We start from the raw sequence: 23813 nt of genomic DNA, 5'->3' as shown, positions 1-23813 counted from the left end.
ATTATATTTTATTATTTTCTTGTATTATTTTTAGTTATTTTGTTATTGTAGTATTTTATTGTATTAATTTTTTAGTGTTTTTTATTATTATTTTTTGGGTTGCTAGGAGACCAAGTTGGAGGAGCTTAGCCTTCTAACTGGCAGCAATTGGATAAAAGCAATTATTCCTCTCCCTCTAATTAGGACTTTATTTTTCTTTTCTTTTTGTTGTATCAACCTAGAGGCATGGATGATGGGTTGTGTTGTCAAATTTCGAGGTTGGGGGGCCTGTAGTTTTGTTGTTTTGTGGGTCGCCGTGATGCCATCACTCTTTTATATATAGAGATTTATTAATATAAATTAAATAATAATATAATTCATTAATAGATATATTGTGTAGATTATTAATTATATTAATAATATGAAACTTGAGTTATATCCCGCCAACATCTCCCCAGAGGGATTCGGGGCTGGTTACAAAGGCACTCCAGGGTGTTGCATATAATATAACATAACACGTAGGTCAGAGGTCTCCAAACTTTTTAAACTGGGAGCCAGTTCACGATCCCTCAGACCGTTGGAGGGCCGGACTATAGTTGGCCACCAAGCAATAATGACAATAATAATAATAAAAGAGTTGGAAAATACTCTTTGCGCCATTTAGTCCAACCCCCTTCTGCCTTTGCGCACCAAAAGCACAAGCAAAGCACCTCTGACAGATGGCATCCAGCCTCAATGTTAATAATAATAATAATAATAATAATAATAACAACAACAACAATAACAACAACAAAATTACCACCTGCCAGCTGCAGAAGGCCACCTTACTGGGATCTGCATGCATTATTCGCCGATACATCACACAGTCCTAGACACTTGGGAAGTGTCCAATGTGTGATCCAATACAACAGCCAGCAGAGTGTCTGCTGTGGACTCATCTTGTTGTGTTTCCAATAATAATAATAATCATCATCATCATCAGGACCTCAAGATTGAACTTCAAAGACTGTGGCAGAAACCAGTGCGGGTGGTTCTGGTGGTGATGGGCACACTGGGTGCCGTGCCAAAAGATCTCAGCCGGCATTTGGAAACAATAGACATTGACAAAATTACGATCTGCCAACTGCAAAAGGCCACCCTACTGGGATCTGCGCACATCATCTGAAAAGACATCACACAGTCCTGAACGCTTGGGAAGTGTTTGACTTGTGATTTTGTGATATGAAATCCAGTATATCTATTTTGTTTGCTGTGTCATACAATAAATACAGTAGAGTCTCACTCATACTATGTCTTTGTGTCAATAATAATAATAATAATAATAATAATAATAATAATAATAATAATAAGGGTTGGAAGAGACCCCTTGGGCCATTTAGCCCAACCCCCTTCTGCCTTTGTGCACCAAAAACACAAGCAAAGCAGCCTCAATGTTAAAAACAACAACAACAACTTGGGAAGTGTTTGAATTGTGATTTTGTGATACGAAATCCAGCATATATATCTCGTTTGCTGTGTCATACTATGTCTTTGTGTCAGTAATAATAATAATAAGGGTTGGAAGAGACCCATTTAGCCCAACCCCCTTCTGCCTTTGTGCCGTGGGGGCCGGATAAATGGCTTCGATGGGCCGCATGTGGCCCGCGGGCTGTAGTTTGGGGACCCCTGATGTAGGCGCTCAATAGGCTCTCAGGGGTGGTGGTGGTGGGGGGGCTGGAGACTTTCAGTCTATCCCTGGAGTACTAGCTGTGGGGCAGGCAACCCTGGGTCCCCAGCAGAAGCATGCCCACAGACCCCCCTCTCTCTCCCTCCTCACCGGATCTCGTGGGCCAGCTCCACGCACTTCCAGTGCTCCACCGGCTGCTCATTGAGCTGCAGCACCGTGTCCAGCTGCTGCAGGCCGGCCTTCTCCGCCGGGCCACCTGCAGAAGGGAGAAGCAGGGCATAGGGTTATTGGAAGGGGGGCGGAGGAGCAGAAACACTCCCCCAGGACCCCCAGCCTGGCCCTTCCACTGAGGCTGGAGAGGCCATCGCCACAAGAGGGAAGGCTCCTATGCATTTAAGCAGAACAGGGAGTGTCCCTCCAGTAGCAAAAGGAGTCTTTCCTCCCACCCAGGCCTCTCCTGGACTCATGCCACCCTTCCACACCAAACAGGAGGAAGCCTTCAGGGCAGAAGAACCACAACTCAAACGAACAATGGGAGTCCTTACCGGAGTCGACGGCTTGCACCCGAACGGGGGAGTCGCAGCAGATGGTGAAGCCAAAGCCATTCCTTCCTCGCGGGATGGAGATCTGCAAGCAAAGGCAGAGGAGCTGCACTTGGTCCCTTGCAAAGGGATGATGATATGATGATGATGATGATTATTATTATTACAATATTTATATCCCGCCCTTCTCACCCAATAGGGGACTCAGGGCGGCATACAATAAAACACATACAGTAGAGTCTCACTTATCCAACACTCGCTTATCCAACGTTCTGGATTATCCAACGCATTTTTGTAGTCAATGTTTTCAATACATTGTGATATTTTGGTGCTAAATTCGTAAATACAGTAATTACTACATAGCATTACTGCGTATTGAACTACTTTTTATGTCAAATTTGTTGTATAACATGATGTTTTGCTGCTTAATTTATAAAATCATAATCTAATTTGATGTTTAATAGGCTTTTCCTTAATGCCTCCTTATTATCCAACATATTCACTTATCAAACATTCTGCCGGCCCGTTTATGTTGGATAAGTGAGACTCTACTGTATATAAAATTGTACAATACATTGTGAATCAATTAAAAAGTTATTAAATTACATCAGACATTCATAAAAACACTTATAAAATACAGATGGGCATGTTTGAGTCTAAAAGACTGGATATGTCAATTGAGTTCCAATGTACATAATAATAATTAGTGCTGCTAGTTTTTATTCGAAAGCCTGGCCCCACAACCAAGTTTTAACTTTCCTACGGAAGGATAGGAGGGAGGGAGCCTGCCTGATGCCAGGGTGTCATGATCTCCGATCTCTGACATCTCCGGACACAGACCAAGGGCTGACAAAGAACAGATGCCAGCCATAAAACGGACCAGCCATAAAACCTCAATTACCCTCTGGTATGTGTGAGCCCCTATATAAATGGGCTAAAGAGAAGGTTCTGGTATTCTGTACAATAAAAGCTGTTGGAATCTACCAGCGTGTGTCTTGGACGGGCCAGCCATAAAACCTCAATTACCCTCTGGTATGTGAGAGCCCCTATATAAATGGGCTAAAGAGAAGGTTCTGGTATTCTGTACAATAAAAGCTGTTGGAATCTACCAGCGTGTGTCTTGGACGGGCCAGCCATAAAACCTCAATTACCCTCTGGTATGTGAGAGCCCCTATATAAATGGGCTAAAGAGAAGGTTCTGGTATTCTGTACAATAAAAGCTGTTGGAATCTACCAGCATGTGTCTTGGTGCTTTCTTCTGGTGGAAGACTTACCTACAGCACAACTGGGAGAAGAGAACCCAACACAGGGCCAAGCACCCAACGCTTCTCTGTCTGCACGGGCAGTCGTTTCCACCTTGGACTAGGACTCTAAAGACCACGGTTCAAATCCTCCTTCACTGCAGAAAACTGCCAGGTGCACCTGGGACCCCCACTCGCTCTGCTTGAGCCCCACAACTCTGCCCTCGGACCTCCCCCCAGTCCCATAAATGCTTCTCTGGGGCCCCCAAAGCCCACTGAAACACGCCCAAGGGGCCATCCAGTCCAGTCTCTTTCTTCCATGCATGAAAAGCACAATCCGATCCCTCCCAACAGGGTCCGGAGAACAAGCCCTATGAGGAGCGGCTTAAAGAACTAGGCATGTTTAGCCTGCAGAAGAGAAGGCTGAGAGGAGACATGATAGCCATATACAAATACGTGAAGGGAAGTCATAGGGAGGAGGGAGCAAGCTTGTTTTCTGCTGCCCTGCAGACTAGGACACAAGGGAACAATGGCTTCAAACTACAGAAAAGGAGATTCCACCTGAACATCAGGAAGAACTTCCTCACTGTGAGAAGGGCTGTTCGGCAGTGGAACTCTCTCCCCCGGGCCGTGGTGGAGGCTCCTTCTTTGGAGGCTTTTAAGCAGAGGCTGGATGGCCATCTGTCGGGGGTGCTTTGAATGCGATTTCCTGCTTCTTGGCAGAATGAGGTTGGACTGGATGGCCCATGAAGTCTCTTCCAACTCTACTATTCTATGATTCTAAGCTGGAGGAGCTCAACATCAAAGGGGAAGTGCCCGTTCTTGGTTCAGTCTTGTTGTATGTTTTCCGGGCTGTATGGCCATGTTCCAGAAGCATTCTCTCCTGATGTTTCGCCCACATCTATGACAGAGGTTGTGAGGTATGGAGAAACTAAGCAAGGAAGGTTTATATATGAGGGCTATCCACAAAGTAGGTTACGTTTTGGATTTTAAAAAAGGACAAAGTATAGGAGAAATCATTTACCATATGCAGCTGAAAGACACATTCCAATACGACAATCTCACGTAATCCCCACTGAAATCTAGGCACATCTCATATACCCTGTTTCCCCTAAAATAAGACATCCCCATAAAATAAGACCTAGTAGAGGTTTTGCTGAATTGCTAAATATAAGGCCTCCCCTGAAAGTAAGACCGAGCAAAGTTTTTGTTTGGAAGCATGCCCAACGAACAGAACACCAGAACATGCAAGATCGGTAAATGTACGTACCATAGAGTGCTGTACATGGAAATAATGGTACTGTAGAGTCTCACTTATCCAACATAAACGGGCCGGCAGAACGTTGGATAAGCGAATATGTTGGATAATAAGGAGAGATTAAGGAGAAGCCTATTAAACATCAAATTAGGTTATGATTTTACTAATTAAGCACCAAAACATCATGTTATACAACAAATTTGACAGAAAAAGTAGTTCAATATGCAGTAATGCTACATAGTAATTACTGTGTTTACGAATTTAGCGCCAAAATATCACGATGTATTGAAAACATTGACTACAAAAATGCATTGGATAATCCAGAACGTTGGATAAGCGTGTGTTGGATAAGTGAGACTCTACTGTAGTAACAAGAAATTCTTGATAGGATTCACAGTTTGTCTGGTTATGCTTTGTGATGACAACTACTGTACAGTATATAATAAATGTTCATTTTTTGTTCAATAAATGTTCATTTTTTTGTATATACATGTAATATTAATAATAATATTATGATGTAATACAATGTAATAATAATTATAATTCACTATTATAATTGTATATTTATATTACATGCAATATTACTAATAATATTGCTATATAGTTATATATAATATAATATATTGTATGTATATATACTTGTAAGTCCCCTCCGGGGTGAGAAGGGCGGTACATAAATGTCGCAAATAAATAAATAAATAAATAAATAAATGGAAAATAAGACATCCCCTGAAAAATAAGACATCCCCTGAAAATAAGACCTGCCGCATCTTTGGGAGCAAAAATTAATGTAAGACACTGTCTTATTTTCGGGGAAACACGGTAGATAAATGAGTTTGAAAAGGTCGAAGAACTTCCTCACTGTGAGAGCTGTTCGACAGTGGAACTCTCTCCCCGGGGCCGTGGTAGAGGCTCCTTCCTTGGAGGCTTTTAAGCAGAGGCTGGATGGCCATCTGTCGGGGGTGCTTTGAATGCGATTTCCTGCTTCTTAGGCAGGGGGTTGGACTAGATGGCCCATGTGGTCTCTTCCAACTCTACTATTCTATGATTCTATGATTCTATGATCCCCTGAAAAATAAGACATCCCCTGAAAATAAGACCTGCCGCATCTTTGGGAGCAAAAATTAATGTAAGACACTGTCTTATTTTCGGGGAAACACGGTAGATAAATGAGTTTGAAAAGGTCTGCCCCAGTGAATTTGCCGCCTGGATGGCCCATGAGGTCTCTTCCAACTCTACGATTCTAGGATTCTATGACAGATGACCACCCAGCCTGTTTAAAAACCTCCAAAGAAGCAGTGCCCAGGCAGTGAGTTCCACTGTGGAACAGCTGCGTTGAGCATCAGCTGATCCCAGGATGGACACAAAGCAGGACACTGCTCCCCATAGAGAAGACTAGCTGATCCCAGCAGGACACTGCTCCTGTGTCCCTCCCCATAGAGAAGACTAGCTGATCCCAGCAGGACACTGCTCCTGTGTCCCTCCCCATAGAGAAGACTAGCACCTTCATCGCACATACACAGACAGGGTGTGGGGTGAACGCATGCACTCCTGTCCCCTATTCATTGTGACCAACCTGTCGATAGCGCTGCTCCGCACACACTCTGCACATCCCTGGGAAGCGGCTCATGCCTGAGGCCGGACCGAGAAATGCTCAACCATCACCCCCCCCCCCCCCTTCGCCTTCTCCTTCTTCTGCGGCAACGGCTGAGAGCGGAGAGCAGCGCCTTCCTTGCCTCCCATCGGCAGCCGCGAGAAGGAGCCTCTGTGGCGGGGCTGGCACGGCTGCCCCTGGGAACCCGGAGCTGGGGAGAAGAATGGCAGGAAGCCCCGCTCCCCACCTCTGCCATGTGCAGATGGATGATAAGCGCCGGGCTTCCTGAGAGGGAAAATCGGGGGGGGGGGGGGGGGGAGAGAGAGAGATTCCTGCCAGGCCTTCAGCCCAGGCTGCGGAGGGCTTTGTTCCCAGGCGTTGAGAGGCCCGGCCGTCCCCTTCCCGCAGGCCGCCCGAGGATGACAGCAATGGGTCCCCGTGGAGGCAGAACGCAGCGGGAAGGAGAGCCTGGGTTGCCCCACAATCCACTCAAATTCAAGCTGGGCAGGTGGGTGACTGGGGCAGAAAGCAGAGCAGGGGTCACACAAAACAACACCTATTTAATCCATACCTCACAACCTCTGAGGTTGCCTGCCATGTAATACATGGAATAATAATGAATACAGGAAAATAATACAAGTAATAATAAATAGAGTGAAATAATAAATGGAATAATAATAATAATAATAATAAGATCAGAGTGAAATAATAAATGGAATATTATTAATAATAAAAATAGAGTAAAATAAATGTAATAGTCGCAACAATAATAGAGAAAAAAATAAATGTAATAATACCAATAATAATAGAGAAAAATTAAAAAAAATTCAAGTCAGGAGCAACCGGAGTTGCTTCTGGAGTGAGAGAATTGGCTGTCCCAGGGGACGCCCAGATGTTTTGATGTTTTTACCATCCTTGTGGGAGGCTTTTATCCCCTAGGCCACTGGAGGCTCCATAAAAATAATAAATGTACCATATATTCTCGACTATAAGCTGACCCAAATATAAGCCAACCAGGACCCTCACCCAAGTATAAGCCGAGGGGGGCTTTTTCAGTCTTAAAAATAGGGCTGAAAAACTAGGCTTATACTCGAGTATATACAGTATATTTTTTCCTTCCTTGCCCAGTTTATCCATGCCTCACAGCCTCTGAGGATGCCTGCCATAGATGTGGGCGAAACGTCAGGAGAGAATACTTCTGGAACATGGCCACACAGCCTGAAAGACATATAACAACCCTGTGATCCTGGCCATAAAAGCCTTCGACAACACACCTATTTATTATTTACTAGCTGTGCCCAGCCACGCGTTGCTGTGGCGAAGTATGGTGGTATGGGAAATAAAGTATTGAGGAATTGGTGGTAGTTAAGGTAAAGGCTCCCCTGGGCTGAGTGGGTTGCTAGGAGACCAAGTGAACAGAGCTTAGGTTTCTAACTGGCAGCAATTGGATAAAAACAATTATTCCTCTCCCTCTAATTAGGACTTTATTTTTCTTTTCTTTTTGTTGTATCAACCTAGAGGCATGGATGAGGGGTTGTGCTGGCAAGTTTCGAGGTTGTGGGGTGTTTACTTTTGTTGTTTTGTCCGCTGCCGTGATGCCATCACTCTTTTATATATATAGATTTACAGTATTTATATTCCGCCCTTCTTTCTCACCCCAAAGGGGACTCAGGGCGGATCACATCTATATATATAAAAAAGAGTGATGGCATCAGGGCAGCGGACAAAACAACAAAACTACAGGCCCCCCAACCTCGAAATTTGACAACACAACCCATCATCCACAGCTTGAGGTTGATACAACAAAAAGAAAAGAAAAATAAAGTCCTAATTACAGGGAGAGGAATAATAGTTTTTATCCAATTGCTGCCAGTTTGAAGGCTAGGCTCTGCCCACTTGGTCTCCTAGTAACCTACTCAGTCCAGGGGACAGGCACAGTTAGACCTCACTTAGGCCTCTTCCACAGATTATTAGATTTTAATTGGATTATATGACAGTGTAGACTCAAGGCCCTTCCACACAGCTATATAACCCATTTAGAATCTTATATTATCTGCTTTGAACTGGATTATTTTGACTCCACACTGTCATATAATCCACTTCAGTGTGCATACTAAACATAAAGACAACCATACAACCGACATTCAATACCACCACTACCTCAACAATTTCTCACCAACACCACCAGACAACGCCACAGCAATGCGTGGCCGGGCACAGCTAGTTACACATATAAGGCAAACATTCAATGCCTTAACATAGAACAGAGACAAAGACAAATGCAGGTTCCAAGCTGGCCTCGAACTCATGAGTGATTTGTTGCAGCTGGCTGCAGCTGGCTGCTCACCAGCCTGCGCCACAGCCCAACCCATACACACACCACAAGACAGCCACCCAAACACGAGTCAAAGAACATGAAAGGCACTGCAGACTCATTCAACCAGACAAATCAGCCATAGCCGAGCACTTGATGAACCAACCTGGACACAGTATATTGTTTGAGAACACAGAAATGCTGGACCACTCCAACAACTATCATGTCAGACTACTCAGAGAAGCCATTGAAATCCACAAGCATGTGGACAACTTCAACAGAAAGGAGGAAACCATGAAAATGAACAAAATCTGGCTTCCAGTATTAAAAAACTCAAAAATCAGAACAGTAGATAAGAAGCAACACTCTGAAGACAGAGGAGTTCCAGACATGGGAACCAAGGGCAGCTAAAGACTCTGAACAAAGGATGCCCCCAGCCAGGAAGAAGCCAGGAGATGAAGCTATTCAATGCTAATTGAGGTGATTAACTGCAACATTCACACTGGCCTCCAACTGACAAAGAGTTCTTCTCTCACCCTGGACTTTCCACAGATATATATAAACCTTCCTTGCTTAGTTTCTCCATACCTCACAACCTCCGAGGATGCCTGCCATAGATGTGGGCAAAACGTCAGGAGAGAATGCTTCTGGAACATGGCCATACAGCCCAGAAAACATACAACAACCCAGCCACCCTTCCTCCCTCTGCTTCTAGGAAGTTGGACCTTCCTTCCAAACTGATTCAGTGCATTGACAACAGTGGCATTTCCCTTGCAGACCCTTCAGGCTTCACCCCAGAGATTCCAAGTTTCAGAGCCCCCCATCTTCCCTCCCGTCTGAGGCCTGGATCAGGAGGGAAGGAGATGACTTTTTGGAGGAGGACTGGCTCTAGCTCGATGGCCACCCTTCCCGGCCAGCCGCGGTGCCCTCAGGCTCCTACCTTGAGCTCTTCCATGTTCTCCTTCTGCTGCTTCCCTGGGAACGCGGCCGGCTGGGCAGACATCATTGGCTCTGCAAAACGGGGGAACAAACAGTGAGGCCACTGACCTCTGGGCCCTTTGGCTTCTCAGCTCAGTTGGGCTCCAAAGACCTGCCCCCCACCTCTCTTCTCGCCTCCCATATGGCAAGAGGTTTACTAATACCCTACTTCTGCCAACCTAGCAGTTCGAAAACATGCCAAGGTGAGTAGATCAATAGGTACTGCTTCTATTGGCAGGAAGGTAACGGCGCTCCATGCAGTCATGCCAGTGGCCACATGACCTTGGAGGTGTCTACGGACAACGCCGGTTCTTTGGTTTAGAAATGGAGATGAGCACCAACCCCCAGAGTCAGACATGACTGGACTTAACGTCAGGGGAAACCTTTACCTTTACCTTACTAATACCCCCCCCCCTGCTCTCTCTGTGTCCAGAAGCCCCCCAGACTCACCAGAGACCTCTGGACTTGGCCACTGCTTCTGGCGCCGCTTGGTGTCCACCTTCAGGTGCTTGGTTCTGCCCAGGTCCTTCCCCAGCAGGTAATACCACCCGCTGATCTCCTGGGCCTACAAAGATACACAGGAAGCACTTGCAGGCTCCTCGGGCTCAGAGACCCTGCTCTGTCGGACTGGGAGCAGGTGCCGAGCAGAGCGGGATGCGCCAGGAAGACGTGGAGGCTCCGCTCTGTGGCCAAAGGCAAAATGCTCTCCCCTGCCATGTCCTTCCCTTCTCTCATCCGCAAAACATACTAAAAAGGGCCTGTTCTAATGCAGTCATGGTAGGGAGCATAAAGGAAGAACTCATAGCAAGTACTTTCATCACAACGCCAATTCCTGAGATATAATAATACTAATAATATGATAATAATTTTATTTTTATGTAGCACCGGTGGCGAAGTGTGTTAAAGCACTGAGCTGGAGACCAAAAGGTCCCATGTTCAAACTCCGGGAGCGGACTGAGCGCCCACTGTTAGCTCCAGCTCTTGCTAACCTAGCAGTTCAAAAACATGCAAATGTGAGTAGATCAATAGGTACCGCTCCGGCGGGAAGGTAACGGCATTCAATGTAGTCGTGCCAGTAGCCACATGACCTTGGAGGTGTCTACAGACAACGCCGGCTCTTTGGCTTAGAAATGGAGATGAGCACCAACCCCCAGAGTGTGAGTAGATCAATAGGTACCACTCCGGCGGGAAGGTAACGGTGCTCCATGCAGTCATGCCAGTGGCCACATGACCTTGGAGGTGTCTACAGACAACGCCGGCTCTTTGGCTTAGAAATGGAGATGAGCACCAACCCCCAGAGTGTGAGTAGATCAATAGGTACTGCTCCAACGGGAAGGTAACGGCGCTCCATGCAATCATGCCAGTGGCCACATGACCTTGGAGGTGTCTACGGACAACGCCAGCTCTTCGGCTTAGAAATGGAGATGAGCACCAACCCCCAGATTCGGTTACGACTGGACTTAACATCGGGGGAAAACCTTTACCTACCTAATAATATGATAATGATTTTATTTTTATACCCTGCCCCATCTCCCCGAGGGGACTCGGGGCGGCTTACATGGGGCTCGGTCCAGGCAACAAACAATATAAAACTCAACAATAAAAACAAATAATAAACTGATGAAATCACATATAGATAAGGTAAAGGTCATGTGGCTGGCATGACTGCATAGAGCGCCGTTACCTTCCCACCAGAACAGTACCTATTGATCTACTCACATTGGCATGTTTTCGAACTGCTAGGTTGGCAGAAGCTGGGGCTAACAGTGGGCGCTCATTCCACTCCGGGGATTTGAACCTGGGACCTTTTGGTCTGCAAGTTCAGCAGCTCAGTGCTTTAACACACTGTGCCACCAGGGGCCCCTATAATAATAATAATAATAATAATAATAATAATAATAATAATAATAATAATAATATGATAATAATTTTATTTTTACACTCTGCCCCATCTCCCCAAGGGGACTCAGGGCTGCTTACATGGGGCTTGGCCCAGGCAACAAACAATATAAAACTCAACAATAAAAACAAATCATAAACAGATGAAATCACATATACCAATACACAATAAACATACTGTATATACTCGAGTATAAGCCTAGTTTTTCAGCCCTTTTTTAGGACTGAAAAAAACCTCGTCGGCTTATACTCGGGTGAGGGTCCTGGTGGGCTTATATTCATACTACTCAAGTATATATGGTATATTTATTATTTTTCTCTATTATTATTGGTATTGTTCCATTTATTATTTTACTGTATTAATTATTATTATTATATTTATTATTTTACTATATTGTTACTTTTACATTTATTTTACTCTATTTTTATTATTAATACATTTATTATTTTACTGCATTTATTATTATTATTATTATTACATTTATTATTTCACTCTATTATTATTAAAAGGATACATAAGCACATTTACATTGAAGAAGATGAAAATAATGACTTAATCAGAGTTGGACACTCATATCTTAAATTACAGTTTGATGTAAAGATTCAAAAACATTTAAACTACTGATGCCTCAATTCATGTAATTTTATTGGTATCTCGGCTTATACCGGAGTCAATGTTTTCCCAGTTTATTTTGTGGTAAAATTAGGTGCCTCGGCTTATATTCGGGTCAGCTTATACTTGAGTATATATGGTACTTTCACTTCACTTTATTTCTTAATTAGTCGCTCTCCACCAGAGTGCTCCGAGCGACTTAAATTTAAAATATCATTCTACAATATAAAAAACATTCAACATAAAAACATTCAACCTAAAAACATATACTTTGATCAAATCCTCGGTTGGCTCCTAAAAGGGAAGTGGGCCAGAAAATTGCGAGTAGTTTTGTACGATGCAAGTTAGAAGAGAGGTAGATCCCAGGGACTATTATCCCATTAAAGTGCTGGAGAAGGCATACATCTATGTACGGCTAAGGAGTAAAAATACTATAAAAATAGAATAGACAACAGGGCGATCCCAAACTAAGGAAATCAGTCGCCAGAAGCCTGTTGGAAGAGACAGGTTTTCAGGTTCTTCCAAAAAATAAGGAGGGTAATGAGAGGCAGTGTGGGGACGACATGGGGCTCTGAGTCCGAAGACCCGCTCAGTCAGAAACTCTCAGGGTGCCCTTTGGCAGCCACCCATCTCTCTGCCTGATCCATTGGCACTCCGCTCTCTGGCCCTTCAGGTCTGAGGCTGGGCCAGTGCCACATATTCTGTCCCTGGGGCCCTTGGTACCTTTCCTGGGCTCAGGAGGCTCCTCACGCCGAAGCTCATGCAGCCGATGAGTCTGCTCTGCCTGGGAAAGAACCAGAAGAGTGAGCAGGGGCCACTCCCACCCCATCCTCGCTCCCGCAAAAGGCATCAGGAGAGGGCCCAGAGGGTGTGACCACAACAGACAGTCCCCTGGATCTGAGGATGACCTGTGAGGAGCATAGCCCAGCCGACATGAACATGGAGCCAAGGGGGATGGGGGACTTGCAAGCACATCCTCTTTGGGGAGAAGCCCCCTGAGGCAACCAGAGCCAGCGGAATAATAATAATAATAATAATAATAATAATAATAATAATAATAATAATAGAAGGCCTGATCCTTGCAGCCCAGGAGCAAGCCATCAGAACAAATGCAATTAAGGCCAAGATCGAAAAATCAGCTGATGACCCAAAATGCAGACTCTGCAAGGAAACCAACGAAACCATGGATCATATCCTCAGCTGCTGTAAGAAAATCGCACAGACAGACTACAAACAGAGGCACAACTATGTGGTCCAAATGATTCATTGGAACTTATGCCTCAAGTCCCACCTCCCAGCAGCAAAGAACTGGTGGGATCACAAACCTGCAAAAGTATTGGAAAATGAGCATGCAAAGATACTGTGGGACTTCCGAATCCAAACTGACAAAGTTCTGGAACACAACACACCAGACATCACAGTTGTGGAAAAGAAAAAAGGTTTGGATCATTGATGTTGCCATCCCAGGTGACAGTCGCAGGAAAAACAACAACAGGAAAAACTCAGCCGCTATCAGGACCTCAAGATTGAACTTCAAAGACTCTGGCAGAAACCAGTACAGGTGGTCCTGGTGGTGATGGGCACACTGGGTGCCGTGCCAAAAGATCTCAGCTGGCATTTGGAAACAATAGACATTGACAAAACTACGATCTGCCAACTGCAAAAGGCCACCCTGCTGGGATCTGCGCGCATCATCCGAAAATACATCACACAGTCCTAGACACTTGGGAAGTGTTCGACTTGTGATTTTGTGATATGAAATCCAGCATGTCTATCTTGTTTGCTGTGTCAAACAATAAAATAATAATAATAAGTTAATTTGTATCCCGCCACCATCTCCCCCGAAGGGGACTCGAGGCGGCTCACAGAAATATCAAATACAAAACAATAACAATGTAGAATACATCAATAAACAATAACATGCACCAGTTATAATATTTAAACATTGACCAGAAGAATATTTTTTTTCGTGTCAGGAGCTACTGGAGTTGCTTCTGGAATGAGAGAATTGGCAGTCTGCAAGGATGTTGCCCAGGGCACACTGCCTGGATGTTTTGATGTTTTTACCATCTCTCTCGTCCCCACGGAGAAGTCCTCCCAGCCGACCTCACCCTCCCCTTGCCACCTCAGGAGCCCTGCTCACCTGGAGCCCCGCGTCCGGTTCCAGGCCGTAACCACGAGGCGCTTCTGCTCATCCTCCTCTCGCAAAGAGCTGCAACACAGAGCCAGCCGTGAGCCCTCTGAGCCCTTTCCCTGCCCAGGACTCCCACCCCACCGTCCCAGAGCTTTTGGAAGCAGAGGAGCATCCCAATTACGAAACTCAACGCCTCGGGTGGAGACGGCGCAGCAGTGTGTGCGCGAATGTGTCTCTATTCACCAAGCCAGCCCCACAAACAGGGCAGCCAAGGCAAGGCAAAGGCTGTGAGGAGGAGGAGGAGACACAGACAATCCTCTGCCCTTGATGCCCCACACTCACAAGAGGAAGCGCTGGTGGAAGACGGGGTTCTTGCTGTCCGGGACAATCTGGGTCTTTTGCCTGCAGTGCCGCCCGGCGTCTGGCACAAGGGACACCTTTCATGGAGAGAGGAAGAGAAACAAGGCGGACGTGGACCCGTCTTTCAGCCAGAGCCAAGGTCCTAGCAGCTCTCCAAAAGGATTTCAAACTCAAGCTGTTTCCTAAAGCAGCTGGAGATCCCAGGAGAGACGACAATGGCTGCTAAGCCAGTAAGAGTCCCATTCAGAAAAAGTGGGACAGGGCCCACTCCCAACAAGTCCAAGTTGCCATCAAGGGCCACCCGAGGCAAAGAAGGCCCCTCACACCTGCTTCCCGATGCTGCACCTCTGGCTTGCCTCTCAGCCGCTTCGAGTGCAAAGAAGGGAGGGCTTTGCTTCTTTATATACATCCCTGCGTTAAAAAATCAATGGCTACAGACAACGGAGTCAGCAGCTTGGCTTGGAGGAGGGCCCGAGCTGAAGTGGCAGCGGCGGGTAGGGAAAAGCAACAGGGGAAAAGGGGAATATAGGATTGCGCTGGAGAAGCACCTGTCCTGAAGAAGAAGAAAGTAAGCGAGGGAGGAGGGAGCGCACCTTGACAAAGGAGTCACACCTCTGGCACTGCTTCCCCAACAGACCTCTGGCTTCCATGACTTGAGGGGAGACAAAACCAAAAAAGTCCGTGTAAGAAACAGCATTTTGGACAGCAAAATGACAGCACTAACCAAATACAGTAGAGTCTCACTTATCCAACATAAACGGGCCGACAGAATGTTGGATAAGCGAATATGTTGGATAATAAGGAGAGATTAAGGAAAAGCCTATTAAACATCAAATTAGGTTATGATTTTACAAATTAAGCACCAGAACATCATGCTATACAACAAATTTTACAGAAAAAGTAGTTCAATATGCAGTAATGCTATGTAGTAATTACTGTATTTACGAATTTAGCACCAAAATATCATGATATATTGAAAACATTGACTACAAAAATGCGTTGGATAATCCAGAACGCTGGATAAGCGAGTGTTGGATAAGTGAGACTCTACTGTACATTCCTGGAGCAATGAAGTTCTCTTATGAGCTGTTATCTAGCTCCTTCAGGTTCCCAGAGCTTCACAACTGGGACACAGCAGATTCACCGCAGTCTAATCTAATCTAAATTGGGACAAAGTCTCATTTGTGTTTGCATCTGATAGATTTGTTGACCCTTCTACGCTGAAGGAGAGATACTCCTGCAATCAATGGCTGTCTTCCAAAGATACATCTGCAGCGGGAAACCAAACTAGGTGATAATGGAGACAGCATGCATGTAACATGGCACGGAATAAAAAGTGTACAATAAAAACAATCTGTCAAGCTCAGTGCTCCTTCTAGGGCTTCACCAGTAAAGCGGGAGGACAAAGCAGAAGCAAAGGAGGGGGATATGCATGTGTACGTGTCTTTGCGCAGCATATAACGCTTGCCATGAATAAAAGCCTACTAAAAATACACTGAGCTGGAGCGCTGGGTTGGAGAAAGATGCGGTTCTGCGCCCAGAGGCCAAATTGCCTTGCGTGCGCCCGCCTTCCTCCAACATGTGGTGATGGGATCCGTGCCGGAGGACATCAAGCGCAGCATCCGCGGCCACATCCTGACCGCAGCTGCCGGTGGGCTCTGCGCTTTCTCCGCCACACAAGGCCTGTCCGGCCCCGTCTTCCAGGAAAGAGTCTGGCGTCATTCCCCATTTGCTGCCCATTTGCGCCAGGAGGCTCGGTGGGCCCAGTCTCTGGCTGAGACACCCTATGTGTCATGATCGCCAATCCTTTTTTTGTTGAATATTTTTATTGTGCTATTCACAAGCAATCTGTATATTTCTTGTTACATAAAAACAAATATGTTCTTTTTCCCATTTAATAAAACCACATCAAGATAACCATCACCTAGAAAAATGTGTGAAGAAAAACTAACCAAAGCAATATCGAAGAAAGAGAAAGAAAAAAGAAGAAGAAGAAAAAAGAAAAAAGGGGAGGGGGAGAAAAAGGAGGGGAGGGGGAGAAGAATAGTTCAACAGATGCTATATTTTCCCTATAACTTCCAGAGCTCTGGATATGGTCTTCTTTATTATTTTCTTTATTCATACCTTTAAAATTTGTAGGTAAAAAAAAATTACTACCTTTATTTTATGTTGTGATCCCAGAGAGTTTCGTTAGTCTAGCTTTATGTAAAAATTTATTTTTCTCTTTTGTAAATAATTTTTCATAGGTTTCCAGTCAGTTCTATTTTTGAAGTTTCTATCCTGTGTTAGTTTTTGAGTTAATAGATCCATATTCATTATGTCCAGCACTTTGTTAATCCATTTCTCGCTACTTGGTACTTCTTCTAGTTTCCATACTTGTGCTAGCACTATTCTTGCAGCTGTGGTCAGAAAGAATATAAGTCTATCAGTGTTCTTATCCATTTGTGAGTCAGATGATCTCCAATCCTTAACATCTCTGGTCGGCTGACAAGGAACAGATGCCAGCCATAAAACCTCAATGACCCTCTGGTATGTGGGAGCCCCTATATATGTGGGCCAAAGAGAAGGTTCTGGCATTCGGTACAATAAAAAATCTGTTGGAATCTACCAGCGTGTCTTGGTGCTTTTTTCGTGGACCCGACACTATGGCCGAAGACCCCCAAATCCCACTCCTTCCTTTGGTCCACAATAGGCCTGGATTGGGCCTGATGCCTCCCGGTGGCTTTATGTTAATGTTTATATGTGTTAGGTTTCAGTTCACACAAGTGATAGCCACTTTCCTTTGGTAGAGAAAAAGAGGGCTATAACAGTAACAATAATAATGATGATGATGTGACTGGGCCTAAGTGGCTACTCACCATAGAGCACAAGGTCCCTGCCTTCGGTGTGGACGGAGAGCTTCAACTGGCCTGGAAGAGACAAGGGAGAACATGACCAGGTACAATGTGCATTCTGAATGCAAGCCAGCGCTCATCCTGCTCTTCACAAGAGCTAGTGCCAGGCAGACGGCAACATCATTCGATGCTTTGGAGGATAATGTGAGCAAAGGGTGCCTCTCCTTTGCCTTCAGACACAATGTTCTTTGGCACCTTTCAAGGGAGCAAGGAGGGGCCCAAGCCAGGGATGGATATTGCTGTCCAGGGGAGCCCAAAACGAGTCAGAAGCCCCAAAGCAATATTAGGTATAAATATTCAATAGTATTTTTGCACCCTCATACAACATAAAGATAAGTTCATGGGTGATAATGGGGAGGTGGCGGGATTGGGGAATATCATGATTGTATGTTTCTATGTGTGTGTATGTATTTTGATTGTGGAATAATACCTGGCTCTTTACTAGAGCTTTTAATCTATGTTAATTTTATCAATATTTGTATGTATGTATTTTTATCCTTTACAATTTTATCTTGTAAATCGTCTAGAGCATCTTGGATGGAGGGCGATTAATAAGTAATTAAATGATGGTGATGATGATGAATATCATGATTGTATGTTTCTATGTGTATGTACGTATTTTGATTGTGGAATATCATGATTGTATGTTTCTATGTGTGTGTAAAAAGGTAAAGGTTTCCCCTGACGTTAGGTCCAGTCATGTCTCACTCTGGGGTTTGGTGCTCATCTCCATTTCTAAGCCGAAGAGCCAGCGTTGTCCGTAGACACTTCCAAGGACATGTGGCCACTGGCATGACTGCATGGAGCGCCGTTACCTTAACACTGGAGCGGTACCTATTGATCTACTCACATTGGCATGTTTTTGAACTGCTAGGTTGGCAGGAGCTGGGGCTAACAGCAGACACTCATGCTTCTCCCGGGGTTTGAACCCGAGACCTTTCGGTCTCCAGCTCAGTGCTTTAACGCACTTCGCCACCGGGGCGTATACATATGTGTGTACATATACATATATCCTACAATAAAAAATGCAAAAATAAAAAGAAGAAGAAGCCCCAAAGGGAAACAGAGCGGGGCTAGACTCTGATCACAGCACCATGATGAGCCCTGTATTAGTGTGCCAAAAAACACTTTTCTCAAGGTCTAGGCTACAGCAGGAACATGCACAGAGCTGGCTTAGTCCCCCAGCTACTTAAGATGGAAGTAAGTCTGGGCTTAAACAGTGCACTTCTGCATACGCAAGAAACAAGAATTCCCATTGAATGTCAGAGAAAGGGTTCAGGGGTTACAGACACAACTTCCATGGGTCTCTGCAGACATGCAATCAGAAGCCAGTGTTACCTCACAGCAGGAGCAGCAACTTCCTTGGCCCTGAATGGGCTGAGGAGGGAGATCCTCCTACCATTGCTGCTCTTCCCAAAGGCCCCGGGAGAAGGAGGTGGTGGGGAGCTGCCCACTCCTGCTGGCACGGCTACTGTGGTCCCTGGCAACCAGAGTCACGGCAACAGCAAACAGCTCCCCCCGCTCCACCGCCATGCCTCCCCCCAAACTCACCAAACGTTGACAAATAAAAAAGAGATTCCAAGCGGCCGCTGTCTGTCCTGGCACAGAGGGAGGCTGCGGGGACGGGGTTGGGCTCCATGGCACAAAGAGGAGGTTGGGCTCCCTCACAAAGAGGAGGACAGTGGCTCCAGCAGTCCATCAAGAGGAGACTGGCAGCCGGAGAGACTTTTCTCTACATCCCAGGCACGCAGTCCCTAGTCCGCTGGGCCCAGCCTTCTAACCGCCGCCACCGTTTGAACAGGACAAAAGGCGCTGGACGCCCATTGGCGGATTTGAAAGCCAGCCTGCACCTGACTGCGTTCTCACCCACGCCCGACCGGGATGCCTCAGGCTCTGCTGCTACCACAACCTCCTCCTCCTCCTCCTCCTCCTCCTCAGACCAACACGCTGCTCCTGCTGCTTCCCGGGCCGGTCCTCCTCCGAGCCCTCAGGTCCCGTGTCCCCCCCACACATACTAGTCCTGATCCTCCGCCTCTTCTCCTGGAGGCTTAGTCCCCGAGCGAGTGCTTGGCCTGAGGCCACCCCTGCAGGTGCCTTTTGTCTGTTCACCAGGCAGACTCCTCTGCAGAAAAGGCAGCTTTACAGAATCAAAAGATACTGGGAAACAAGACAAGAACAGCCCCTCTCGGTGGGGCCAATACTCTCAGGGTCACTGAGCTGCAACCTTCAAGGACACTCAGATGCTGGCAAGGAGATATTATTTATTTATTTATTTATTTATTTATTTACAGCATTTATATTCCGCCCTTCTTTCTCACCCCGAAGGGGACTCAGGGCGGATCACATTACACATATAGGCAAACATTCAATGCCTTTTAACATAGAACAAAGACAAACAAACATAGGCTCCGAGCGGGCCTCGAACTCATGACCTCCTGGTCAGAGTGATTCATTGCAGTGATTGATTGCAGCTGCTCTCCAGCCTGCGCCACAGCCCGAGCCCAAGACAGGGTCTCTATATTCATATGTTAAGTCTAGAGGTCAAAATGACGGACTTCAATACGGCCCCTGAATAAGTCAGTGCTGCCTCAGGGAGGGTGACAGCCCTTCCCAGACACCATAACCATCCAAAAAGGCCAGAAACACTTCCCAAGTGTCTAGGACTGTGTGATGTATTTTCGAATGATGCGCAGAGATCCCAGTAGGGTGGCCTTTTGCAGTTGGCAGATCATAATTTTGTAATTATTTATTATATTATTATTATTATTATTATTATTGGATGATGATTGATTAAAATGTCCAGACCTTGCCATAAATAAGAGAGAGCAGGTGCTTTGGCCACTTACCCTTGCCACTGAGGCAGGCACGGCTGACCCTTCTCTTCCGCTGCCTCGGGAAGGACAGCTCTGGCCCCTTGGGACCCGTCTGGACCTCGGTGGAGACTGGGAGAGCCATTCCTGCAAAGGAAGAGGGAACAGTGAGCGGGAAAGGCCAACCACTGGAACAACGGGCTTCTGCAAAAGGAAGCCCACCCGGCTGCTCACTGACCAGGAAAACGGCACCTGCTCTGATCCAGGACCTGAGAACAGAAAGCGTCTTCCCCTTGTCATGATCGCCGATTTTTGACATCTCCGGACACAGAGCAAGCGCTGACAAAGAACAGATGCCAGCCATAAAACCTCAATTACCCTCTGGTATGTGAGAGCCCCTATATAAATGGGCTACAGAGAAGATTCTGGTATTCTGTACAAACTGTGAGGTTCTCTTCTTCCAGTTGTGCTGTGGGTAAGTCTTCCACAGAAGAAAGCATCAAGACACACGCTGGTAGATTCCAACAGGTTTTATTGTACAGAATACCAGAACCTTCTCTTTAGCCCATTTATATAGGGGCTCTCACATACCAGAGGGTAATTGAAGAGAACCTCACACCCCTTGAGTTGCTGAATCTGGCTGAGAAACACTAGCCCACCCTCACACCTGACCCCCCCCCCCAGCATCCCCTGCTGAGGAAGACTGGGGCGGGTGGAGCCACGCTTCAGTTCCCAGCAGAGCCAAACCCATTCTCTCCGTCTCTGCTCGGGTTAATCAGTGCCTGAGTCAGAGGGCTTAACTCACAGCTTCTTCCCTTGCTCTAATAATCCGTCATCTAATCTTTGGTCTAGAATTTCAAAAAGCACCACTGCAGGGTCTCTTTCCCAAGAGCCCACCCACTCAGGACTCCTTCCCAGGTGCAGCGCCTAGGAAGAGGCTTAACAACAACAACAACAACAACTTTATTTTTATAACCTGCCTCCATCTCCCTGCAGGGATTCGGGGCGGCTAACATGGGGTCAAGCCCAGATAATCACAATAAAACAGGATAAAATACATACATATATAAAATAAAATACATACATAGATGCTATGCTAATTTTATATACATATATATATATATATATATATATATAAATAATTTATAATAATTTATAAATATATAATATATTGTAAAAGGTAAAGGTTTCCCCTGATGTTAAGTCCAGTCATGTCTGACTCTGGGGGTTGGAGCTCATCTCGATTTCAAAGCCGAAGAGCCGGTGTTGTCCATAGACACCTCCAAGGTCATGTGGCCAATGGCATTATTGCATGGAGTGCTGTTACCTTCCCGCCAGAGCGGTACCTATTGATCTACTCACACTTGCATGTTTTCGAACTGCTAGATTGGCAGAAGCTGGGGCTAACAGCGGGCGCTCACTCCGCTTCTGGGATTTGAACCTGTGACCTTTTGGTCTGCAAGTTCAGCAGCTCAGTGCTTTAACACACTTCGCCACCGGGGCTACTCCCAATATATTGTATATACATATAATATTGATAACAATATTATCAATTTATCAATATAATTTCCAACAGACCTCATAACCTCTGAGGATGCCTGCCATAGATGTGGGCGAAACGTCAAGAGAGAGTGCTTCTGGTACGTGGCCATACAGCCCGAAAGACATACAACAACCCTGTGATCCCGGCCATGAAAGCCTTCGGCAACACATTGAATATTATAATGGAATACAATATTATACTACTAATAATACAATATAATAATATTATATATTAAATGTAATATTACTAATAATATTACCATATAATGATATAGTACAATATTGTAATTTAATGCCTACATTGTGCTATTCTAATAATATATTGTATGTTCATTTGATTTGTAAGCCGCTCTGAGTCCCCTTCGGGGTGAGATGAGCAGGATATAAATGTAGTAAATAAATAAATATTACTAATAATATCACCATCTAATGATATGGTACAATATAGTAATTTAATGCTTATATTGTGTTATTCTAATAATATATTGTATGTTCATTTGATTTGTAAGCCGCTCTGAGTCCCCTTCGGGATGAGAAGAGCGGGATATAAATGTAGTAAATAAATACATAAATAAATATTACTAATAATATTACCATATAATGATATAGTACAATATCGTAATTTAATGCTTATATTGTGCTATGATAATAATATATTGTATGTTCATTTGATTTGTAAGCCGCTCTGAGTCCCCTTTGGGGTGAGAAGAGCGGGATATAAATGTAGTAAATAAATGCATAAATAAATAAATATTACTAATAATATTACCATATAATGATATAGTACAATATAGTAATTTAATGCTTATATTGCGCTATGCTAATAATATATTGTATGTTCATTTGATTTGTACGCCGCTCTGAGTCCCCTTCGGGATGAGAAGAGCGGGATATAAATGTAGTAAATAAATACATAAATATTACTAATAATATTACCATATAATGATATAGTACAATATCGTAATTTAATGCTTATATTGTGCTATTCTAATAATATATTGTATGTTCATTTGATTTGTAAGCTGCTCTGAGTCCCCTTCAGGGTGAGAAGAGCGGGATATAAACGTAGTAAATAAATACATAAATAAATATTACTAATAATATCACCATGTAATGATATAATACAATATAGTAATGTAATGCTTATATTGTGCTATTCTAATAATGTATTGTATGTTCATTTGATTTGTAAGCTGCTCTGAGTCATTTTCTTGATGTGGCGGAGGAAGAGGAGAAGAAGCAAAGTCATTGCAACCATCCACAAAGTCATTGAGCAAATCAAAGCAAAGTTCTGCAGAAATTATCCTGGCACTTACCTTGGAACCAAGTCCGCCAAAGAACTGGAGGAGGAAGGGCTGCAAATGGGTGAATCTTCCAGGCACGGCCGTTCTCCTCTGGGACTGGCTGGCAGAGAAGAAAGCTCAGCGGGAAGGAGACAGGCAGAAGGAAGGGGGGGTTAACAAGGAGGAGGAGCCCCCCGGAAAGCGTTGGGTTGCCAGGTGACCCTCCAGCAACCGGGAGGACTTTGCCCAGCGAGCCAACAAATCAACAGAAACTTACCAGCTCAGTTTCCCAACTTGGCAAGAGTCTTTTGCTTTGCTTCTTTCTTCGCAGCCCTTTGGGCAAACTCTCCAGCGATGGCCTCAATCCTCCGCACAGAGGAAACGGGCAAAGAGTGGTTCTCTGTCCAAGAGGATCTGTCACAACGGAGAGAAGCCCAGCACTTCCCCATCCCAGCAAAGGGGTGCCCAGCCCAGTGGCAAGCAGAGGCCTTTAGGGCTTAGGTTGTCTGGGTGCCTTCGTGTTTCATTTAGGCCAGTGATTCCCAAGCTAGGGAAGGGGGCGGGACCAAGAGCCTGAGACAGGGCTGAGCCTCTATATTTCTCCTGGGAGGACTTTTAGGACTAAAGGGCGGGGCCGCTTCCCAGAGCCCGAGACAGGGCTGAGCCTCTATATTTCTCCTGAGAGGCCTTTTAGGACTAATGGGCG

General features: G+C 45.2%; 1 protein-coding gene across 9 annotated transcripts in view; it reads right to left on the bottom strand.

The window, feature by feature from the left end:
* rgs3 (regulator of G protein signaling 3) overlaps nucleotides 1-23813 on the bottom strand; it is a 74583-nt gene extending 50770 nt beyond the window's left edge. For 2 of the 9 annotated variants that reach the window (XM_062959451.1, XM_062959453.1), the window contains exons 1-3: nucleotides 6263-6529; nucleotides 2191-2272; nucleotides 1796-1901 (exon numbers count right to left, since the gene is read on the bottom strand). In XM_062959451.1, coding sequence (XP_062815521.1) covers nucleotides 1796-1901; nucleotides 2191-2272; nucleotides 6263-6316 — 242 coding nt within the window. In that variant the 5' untranslated portion in view covers nucleotides 6317-6529. Of the gene's footprint in view, nucleotides 1-1795; nucleotides 1902-2190; nucleotides 2273-6262; nucleotides 6530-9534; nucleotides 9606-10022; nucleotides 10138-12807; nucleotides 12869-14227; nucleotides 14297-14560; nucleotides 14656-14904; nucleotides 15231-17436; nucleotides 17488-19023; nucleotides 19352-20318; nucleotides 20430-23140; nucleotides 23229-23384 lie in introns of those variants that run through there. The other 7 variants (XM_062959446.1, XM_062959447.1, XM_062959450.1 and 4 more) reach the window with 7 other exon arrangements.

This window comes from Anolis carolinensis, unplaced genomic scaffold, assembly GCF_035594765.1.
Source record: "Anolis carolinensis isolate JA03-04 unplaced genomic scaffold, rAnoCar3.1.pri scaffold_7, whole genome shotgun sequence".
Lineage (NCBI taxonomy): Eukaryota > Metazoa > Chordata > Lepidosauria > Squamata > Dactyloidae > Anolis > Anolis carolinensis.
The sequence above is the reverse complement of the archived record's forward strand: the minus strand, read 5'-3'. Positions and strand labels throughout refer to the sequence as shown.